General features: G+C 37.5%; 1 protein-coding gene across 1 annotated transcript; it reads left to right on the forward strand.

Annotated features, from left to right (window-relative positions):
* Window positions 1-2,025: 2,025 nt before the first annotated feature.
* Window positions 2,026-2,961, forward strand: LOC116600246 (olfactory receptor 1013-like). Its single transcript, XM_032360377.1, has one exon. The coding sequence runs from the start codon at window positions 2,026-2,028 to the stop codon at window positions 2,959-2,961; it is 936 nt and encodes a 311-aa protein (XP_032216268.1).
* Window positions 2,962-9,905: the final 6,944 nt, after the last annotated feature.

Consider the following 9,905-nt stretch of genomic DNA (forward strand, 5'->3'; position numbering starts at 1 on the left):
AGGGTATTATGCTGAGCAAAATAAGTCAATCAGAGAAAGAAGTCAATTATCATATGATCTCCCTGATATGAGGAATTTGAGAGGCAGAGAAGGGAGGGCGCTTAGGTGGTAGGGAAGGAAAAAGTGAAACAAGATGGGATTGGGAGGGAGACAAACCATAAGAGACTCTTAAACTCACAAAACAAACTGAGAGTTGCTGGGGGGTAGGGGAGGTAGGGATAGGGTGGCTGGGTTACAGACATTGGGGAGGGTATGAGCTATGGTGAGTGCTGTGAAGTGTGTAAGCCTAATGATTCACAGACCTATACCCTCAGAGCAAATAATACACTATATGTTAATAAAAATAATAATTTAATTTTAAAAAAAACAGATAAAAAACTTACTACAAGATTTGCAGTAATTAAGACAGTGAGCAAACTGTTGTGCCTTGGGTTAGGCAATGGTTTCTTAAATAAGACATCAAGGGCAAGCAAGAAGAAAAAAGATAAAGTGAACTTTATCAAATTTAAAATTCATGCATGCCAAAGGATATCATCCAGAAAGTAAAAAAAAAAAAAAAAAAAAAATCACAAAGAATGGGAAAATATATTTGCATATAATAAATTTTATAAAAGACTTGTATCCAGAATGTATAAGAAGTATTACAATTCAGCAATGAAAAGCCAAAAGAAACTAATAAAAAGATGAGCAAAAGATTTTAATACATAGTTCTCCAAAGAAGATACTTAATAAGCACATGAAAAGACACTTTATATTATTAGTTATTAAGAAAATGTAAATCAAGGGGCACCTGGTAGCTTAGTCAATTAAATATCTGGCTTCTAATTTTGGTTTAGCTCATGATCTCAGGCTTATAGGATCAAGCCCCGCCCCCAGCTCTGTGCGCAACAGGAAGTCTGCTTGAGATTCTCTCTCTCACTCTCCCTCTGCCCCTCCCTGCCCCCTCAAATAAATACATAAACCATTTTAAAAAAAGAAAGTGTAAATAAAAACTACAATATCATACCACTTCACACCCAATGGGACTGCTAAAATCAAAAAGATAATAACTTGTATTGGGATGAGGAATTATTGGATCCCATAAGCTTTACTGATATGATTGAAAAATGGCAGGATTCATTTGGAAGACAGTTGGGTAATGTCCCAGAATGTTAAATATAGATGACTAAACAATTCTACTCCTGGATATCTACTCAAGATAAATGAAAGCATATGTCGTTACAAAGCTTGTATAAGGATTCCCATAACAGCATTGTTCATAATTGCCAAAAAATAGAAACAATAAAACATGTATCTATTGACGAATAGGTAAATGAAATATGGTGTATCCATACAAAGGGATATTATTCAGCAATAAAAACAAAGGAATGATACATGCTACAACATTAATGAAAAAGAAAAAGGTGCTAAAAAGGCATATTTGCAGGTGGTATACTCTGCCATCTCTCAAATGTCACCACTTCTAAACTACAGGGACTTTCCCATCTCTCCTGGGCTTTGAGAAACTTGTCCACGTATAGCTGGGAAATAAGAAAAGACTGTTTCCTCTCAGGGTCTAAGTTTAATTAGTTCCTCTCCCAGTTCATTTTCACCACACCATCTAGTTTGCTTTTCCTAATATCTCTAACATTAACTGAAAATATTTCCACATTTATTTGTTTATTCATCATGTAGGACTCTAAATTAAGTCCTTGTAGAATAGGAGTCAGCCCTATTGTCCTCACTGCTGTATCCCAACGCCAAGAAGGCGCCTGGAGCTCAAGAAATATTTTTCTTGAAAAATAAGTAAGCAACCAAGAGCACTCAAGCTTTCCTATTATTAAATGCATTTCATTGAAATGAATATGTTAATGCTCCCATCACCTGCCCTCATCAGGCAAAATTTCTGCTCTGATCTCACTTGCCCTAACAGCTTATAGTCTTGACTGTATCTCACAGGCTTATCACAGAAATTGCATTCCTGTAGTATGGGTTGAGGGAATAAACTTTTCACTCTTTAATTTGCAGGTGAGGTCTCCTTAAACCATGGAGAGAAGCAATCATACAGTAACTGAGTTCATCCTAGTGGGTTTCACAACGGACCCAGTGATGCAGTTGGTCCTGTTCGTGGTATTCCTTGGCGTGTACTCTCTGACTGTGGTAGGAAATGCCACCCTCATGGTATTGATCTGCAATGACTCCCGGCTACACACAGCAATGTATTTCTTCATTGGGAATCTGTCCTTTCTGGATCTCTGGTATTCTTCTGTCTACACCCCAAAGATCCTGGTGACCTGTATCTCTGAAGACAAAAGCATCTCCTTTGCTGGCTGCCTAGCTCAGTTCTTCTTCTCTGCTGGCTTGGCATATAGTGAGTGTTACCTATTGGCCGCCATGGCTTATGACCGCTACGCAGCCATTTCCAACCCCCTGCTTTACGCTCAGGCCATGTCAAGGACATTGTGCATTTCTTTGGTTATATTTTCCTATACTGGAGGTTTTGTCAATGCAATAATACTCACCAGCAACACATTCACTTTGGATTTTTGTGGTGATAATGTCGTTGATGACTTTTTCTGTGATGTCCCACCCCTGGTGAAGTTGGCGTGTGATGTGAAAGAGAGCTACCAGGCCGTGCTGTACTTCCTCCTGGCCTCCAACGTCATCGCCCCCACACTGCTCATCCTCGCCTCCTACCTGTTCATCATCGCTGCCATCTTGAGGATCCGCTCCACCCAGGGCCGCTACAAGGCCTTCTCCACCTGCTCCTCCCACCTGGTCTCCGTCACCTTGTACTACGGCTCCATTCTCTACATCTACTCTCGCCCAAGTTCCAGCTATTCCCTTGAGAGGGATAAAATGGTATCAACATTTTATACTGTGCTGTTCCCCATGTTGAACCCCATGATCTACAGTCTGAGGAATAAGGACGTGAAAGAAGCCCTGAGAAAACTGGTCTGGTTAACACAGTCGGAAATCTGAGTTGACCTGTATTTCTCAAATCAGTGCTCGGGAGAATGGGTTGCTTCAGGAGCAGCATGGGGAACTGGCTTTTTTTAAACAGCACAGCTTTTTTTTCCTAGTCAAAGAAATCCAGTGAGGAAAGTTTTATTATATTATATTTATTATATTAGCTTTATTATATTAGCTTGACTTGCTTTAGTGATCAAATTATAATCTATATTATAAAATATTGGTTCAATTGAATATTAACATTGTTTTAAAAAGCAGCCTCAGGGCTTAATGAAAAATAGAAGTATAGTATATATATCACTTCTAAGAACCTAAAAGATTAAATTTTCCTTCACTATCTCCTTAAGATCAACCTATTTTTCCACCTACATACTGAGCTTTAAGGGAATGTGAGGAAATGCTGGAGATTTGTATAATCCACCCCAAATCCTTCTCATCCAGTACTTACAGAACTTCTGTAATAGAAGAATTTTTTTTTTATTTTTATTTATTTATTTTTTAATGTAGGGGAGCCTGGGTGGCTTGTTCAGTTAAGCATCTGACTCTTGGTTTCAACTCAGGTCATGATCTCAGGGTCATGGGATCCAGCACCAAGGTGGGTTCTGTTCTCAGCAGGAAGTCTGCTTGAGATTCTCTCCTTCTCCCTCCGGCCCTCCCCCTGCTATTTCTCTCTTTTTTTCTTCATCTTGCTCTCTCACTCTCAAATAAAATAAATAAAAATCTTTATAAAAAATAATTTTAAAATGTTAAGAATATTGTGATGAAAGGAAAAGGCATTGAGATGTTATTTGAAATCCTTATCAAAATACCAATGTCATTTTTCTCAGAAATATTAAAAAATGTTTTTTAATGCTTATGTAGCCACCAAAGACCATGAATAACCAAAAAAATATCTTGAGCAAGAAGAGCAAAGGTGGTGGCATCACATTTTCTGATTTTATAATATATTATGGAATATAGTAATTAAAGAGTACACTACTGGAATAAAAACAGACATATACACTCATGGAGTAGAATACAGAGCCCAGAAATAAACCTACATATACATGGTCAACAGATCTCAACAAAGGCACAAAAAAACACAATGGGGAAAAGACAGTCTCTTTAATAGATGTTGAGAAAACAAGATGTCTTATGCAGAACAGTGAAATTGGACTTTATCACACACCATATACAAACATCAACTCAGAATGGATTAAAAACCTAAATGTAAGACATGAAACTGTAAAGCTACTAGAAGAAAATATAGGGGAAGAGGCTCACCAACATTCTCAGTGCAAATTCTTTTCCGCCCTCAGTGCCCTCTGGCAGGCATTTGTGATGGAGTGCGAGTATCTTCACCTCCTTTTCAAGAGTTCCATCTGTATACCTCTCTCAGACTTCCTTGTCACTAACTTTCCAGTTTTATTCCCCCTGTTCAGAAAGTCAGTCCACTACTTACTGTTCATTAAACAGTATAGAGACAAAATTCATTCCACCACTCTTTCTATACTTTGAGAAGACACCTGATATTTTGCATGATTTTTGTTCACTTTAGACCTAAATTTATATCCATAATACTACTGTCCACCTAAGAATCAGTATTTTTTTTTGAGATTTTATTTATTTATTGGAGAAAGGGAGAGAGCACAAGCTGGGGAGAGTGGGTGCACGGACATTGGGAGAGGGAGAAAACAGATTCCTTGCTGAGCAGGGAGCCCAATGCTAGGCTCTCTATCAGGATCCTGGGATCATGACATGAGCCAAAGGCAGACACTTAACTGACTGAGCCATGGAGGCACCCAAGGAATCAGTGTTTCTTAGAGGATAATTCAGTCACTGTTTTACAGTGAGAAAATAAATAGCATATGCTTGAAATATTCTGTTATGTCTAGAAAACATGGAAGATTCTACATATTGTAAGAATCAGAAGAGACCCCGAATCGCTAAGGAAATGTTGAAAAACAAAAATAAAACTGGGGGCATCATGTTACCTGATTTCAAGCTTTACTACAAAGCTGTGATCAACAAGACAGCATGGTACTGGCATAAAAACAGACACATAGACCAGTGGAACAGAGTAGAGAGCCCAGATATGGACCCTCAACTCTATGGTCAAATAATCTTCAACAAAACAGGAAAAAATATACAGTGGAAAAAAGACAGTCTCTTCAATAAATGGTGCTGGGAAAACTGGACAGCTATATGTAGAAGAATGAAACTCGACCATTCTCTTACACCGTTCACAAAGATAAACTCAAAATGGATAAAAGACCTCAACGCGAGAAAGGAATCCATCAGAATCCTAGAGGAGAACATAGGCAGTAATCTCTTCAATATCAGCCACAGCAACTTCTTTCAAGATATGTCTCCAAAGGCAAAGGAAACAAAAGCGAAGATGAACTTTTGGGACTTCATCAAAATCAAAAGCTTCTGCACAGCAAAGGAAACAGGCAACAAAACAAAGAGGCAACCCACGGAATGGGAGAAGATATTTGCAAATGACAGTACAGACAAAAGGTTGATATCCAGGATCTACAATGAACTCCTCAAACTCAACACACACAAAACAGACAATCATATCAAAAAATGGGCAGAAGATATGGACAGACACTTCTCCAATAAAGACATACAAATGGCTATCAGACGCATGAAAAAATGTTCATCATCACTAGCCATCAGGGAGATTCAAATTAAAACTACATTGAGATATCACCTTACACCAGTTAGAATGGCCAAAATTAGCAAGACAGGAAACAACATGTGTTGGAGAGGATGTGGAGAAAGGGAACCCTCTTACACTGTTGGTGGGAATGCAAGTTGGTGCAGCCTCTTTGGAGAACAGTGTGGAGATTCCTCAAGAAATCAAAAACAGAACTTGCCTGTGACCCTGCCATTGCACTCCTGGGTATTTACCCCAAAGATACAGATGTCGTGAAAAGAAGGGCCATCTGTACGCCAATGTTTAGAGCAGCAATGGCCACGGTCGCCAAACTGTGGAAAGAACCAAGATGCCCTTCAATGGATGAATGGATAAGGAAGATGTGGTCCATATACACTATGGAATATTATGCCTCCTCCATCAGAAAAGGTAACAATCTAAAGGGTCCTGTGAGGTTCATGCTGTGACATTCTGGGTATCAAAGAAAAATCATGATAATAACGAAAACAGTATGGTTTTTATTGCAATACGGTGAAACAATGAAAGCTAAGGAGTCCAAGAGTCTCAAAAAAAAAGAGAAGTGTATGTAGAGATTATAAGAAGGTAGTGATAAAAACAAAAGCAAGGGAAATATAACAGGTTATTTCATTTTGACTGGATTTTCAAAGGTAGCAATATTAGTAAATAAGTAGCTCATATAGAAAAATAAAAAGAAATTTAAATAAATATTGATACATGCATGTTTTACCAAAAGAAGCAGTAAAAAATAAATACAAAGAACTGTTTTTTCCAACTAGTGCCAGTTAAATTAGGAGCTGTAAAAAGATCAGAAAGAAATAATCAGTGCTGATGAATACTTATAATAGTAATCAGTAACAGATATCACACAGAATAACCAAGTTGAGACAAGGTAGTTCTGAAATTCTGAATTAAATAACGGAGCTCAAATGAATAGTTAGCCATGTGGACTGACTCTCTGATTTAATAAATGAAGATTGAGTACACTTATTAATTAAAATAATATTATTACAAGATTAAATTCTTCCTGAGTAATTCTCGTGTATTAAATTAATATCACAGTAATAATATAAAATGTGTTATTTAATCTTGACTGAAAATTGAAAAAATAATTTTAGAAGGAGATACCACCTTGGGAAAAAAACAATATTTCTGCTTGGAAGTCATACTGATATTAAAAAAAGTTTAACCCTAAAAAAGGAAACCTAACCATGAGACATGTTGCTTCTGTTTTATTTACATAAGGAAAACTTCTATTTTTCCAAATAAGAAGGCACTTGCCAGCCTGAGAAGATATTTTTTGTTCATCTTTATCTTGCAAACTTACCTCAGTTTGAGGAAAGTTCCAAATAACATCATTAAAACATGAAAGATTATGAATAAGCATATAAGTAATATGAGGAATGTAACACACTAAATCAGACATCAGGAAGAAATTAACTATGCCTATAGTACTGGTGTTAACCACTTATTTTATCTTCACTGTATTGGGAATGTTTTGTCTTCGGTGAGTAAGCAGTTCAAAAAAATCAATCCTAGTGAGGCTTTAATTATAGTATAAATTCCTAGTGTTCTTGAGGAAACACAGTGAGTTCCTGAGTCTTTCCTGGGTGTGCCTGTGATGGTAAATTTGGCTCAGTTAATCCTTACATTTCATTCTACTTGGTTTATCTTTTTAGAACCCAAACTCATACATGTTTCCTAGATTCATGCCAATACAGATCGGTAAAATTGTATACATTTCTTAGTGTATATTTCTTGTAGGAAAAGTCTTTGATTTCTTCATCTGCGCTAATGATATTTAACTTTCACTACAGAGACGGTATAGTGTGGTGAGGTTGGGTGGTGAGAATTACATGAGCTCATAAGGCAACTTCATAAGTGTGATCATTAGAAAACTTGTCAAGGAAAAAGCTATTTCCCTCAAGTGATGGAAGTTAGGGACTGACTCATCACACAAGGATTTCTATTTTCGGCTCTGTCCTTGTCTGCCAGTATCGCTATCCCACTGCCTTATGGTCCCGGTTCTTTCCTCCATCAATTATTTTAGATTATCACAAAATCTCTGGCAATGTTTAGCATTTACAATTGACCCTCAAAAAATGTGGGGGTTAGGACAACTGACCCACACACAATTCAAAAATCAGCATTTGATTTCTGACTCACCCAAACTTACCTATCAATGGCCTATGGTTGACCAGAGCCTTACTGATAACAGAAATAATAGACTGACACATATTTTGGATGTTCTATGTATTTCATATTGTATTTTTCCAATAAAGCTAGAGAAAAAAAAAGTTATGGAGAAAGTCGCAGGGAACATACATTTCATTCATACCATTATTCTGTATCTATTGAAAAAAATCCAATGTACGTGGACCCCCACAGTTCAACCCTGTGTTGTTCAAGGGTCAATTTCAGGAAGTAGCACTTCTGTGCAATCCTCACAATCAAGTTCCAGCTTAGACCTCAACCTTGTCTTTCTTAAGGACTAACAGAGATGGGAAACTCCTTCAAACCTACAGTTGAGGTTTTCCAAGTGCCCTTCATGTTACCAGTTGAATAACCTCATTTTCAGTTCAGAAGAACCCATGATTTTTCCAATCAATATTATTGTGGTCATGATGAATGCTATAACCAGTTAACTTTTCATTTCTTTGCTCTTCAAATACACTTCAAGCTGTGAAAATACTTGTGACGTTTGAAATTTTCATGATGTCATTGCACCCGTGGCTTACTGGTATTCCACTTCTCTAGCACATCATGTATCTGTACATTCCTTAAATATGTGATCAAACTAATCCCAGGGAAACATTCTAGGCTACTCCTAATATTAATTATTCCATCAGTCAGAATCCTGTCAAGAAAAAGATGGCCCACTCACACTGAAAAGTATTTAATAAAGGGACTGTTAGAAAGATGTAAACAGAGTATGGAAAAGCCATAAACGACAAACCAGTCCTTTGACAGAGGATCTCACTGTACATGTGGGTGTGAAGGGAAAAGGGGAAATAGCAGTTATCAGAACCCATAAAGAGAGAGGAAGAGAGATTTTGTAATGAGAGAAAGGGGTTAAAAGTAGTGACATTGGTCTAGGGATTAATGTGACCTTGGTTGGCTGTGAAGAAACAGAGTCTAGGAACACATATTCTAAATCACCATTTTTTTCTCCTTTTAGCTCCTCCTCCAATGGCCAAAGTAAACTGATACAGTTCATACAAGATGGTGTCCTGGATCAGAAAGCATAATGGCAAAGGATGGGAGTCCACATGGAATGGCAGATGGTAGACATCTTTGTACCCTACAGAGATATCGTTACCCAAAACTGGATCAGCCTCTTGGTGGATGTGAAGCCAAAGGACACAACCAAGCCAAAGAATAGCAAAAGGAAAGGTTTTATTCTCAACAAGTAAAGGAGAACACCAGGAATCTTTCCCAAAGCAGTGTCTTCATGAACAAAAAAGATGGAGAAGATTTAAGCCAAGGGTACATGCATCTTCAGGAAGGGGTTTGCCCGGTGGAGAATTTAACATGGAATTGGGGCAGCTGACAATCTTAATTTGACAAGTCCAGGTCAAAGTCACAAGAGCCAACAAAGATCAGCATCATCGATTCTCTGTCCCAAGCAGCTCCAGCTTCTGAGTGCTCAGAGGGTTTGAGATCCTGCAAAGATAACTCAATACAACAGGGCGATCTTCCCTCTTGAATCAGCACTGGGAGTTTTTCCACTGATTTATGGTTCCAGATATGATTAGATTATTTCCTGGCCTGATAATGACTGTTCTTACATTCTTTCACAAGATGGCCAAAGACCTAAAATGACTTTCCTTATGTCAAGAAAGCTAGGTCTGTCTGTCATTTTCTGGGAAACCTAACTCTTGCTGCTTACAAAAACAGTATCTATGTGCTTATCAGTAGGCAATTGTATTTTATGTGGATGGAGAGATGATAGATAGATAGACAATAGATTAGATAGATAGATAAATGATAGAAATAGATGAATTCAACAAAACTAAATATACAATGTGAAGGGAAATTATGGTTAAATACACCTATTATTGGGGAATCACAGTCTCTAAACAAAACCTTTCCAAGTCTTTCTTAAATATTATGGTGGGCTTGATTTTGCCAATGCATAGCTTTGTCTAATTCCTTTGTTTGCTATTCCCCCAGGCTACAAAACCATGAGGAATTCCATGGATATAAAACACTTGAGATTGTTACAAAATCCTTGGGATTCTAGAACTAGCTGACTTAAAAACTTAAAACTAGCTGACAGGATCTACTATTATAG

The sequence above is a fragment of the Mustela erminea genome, chromosome 9 (assembly GCF_009829155.1).
Source record: "Mustela erminea isolate mMusErm1 chromosome 9, mMusErm1.Pri, whole genome shotgun sequence".
In the NCBI taxonomy this organism is placed as follows: domain Eukaryota; kingdom Metazoa; phylum Chordata; class Mammalia; order Carnivora; family Mustelidae; genus Mustela; species Mustela erminea.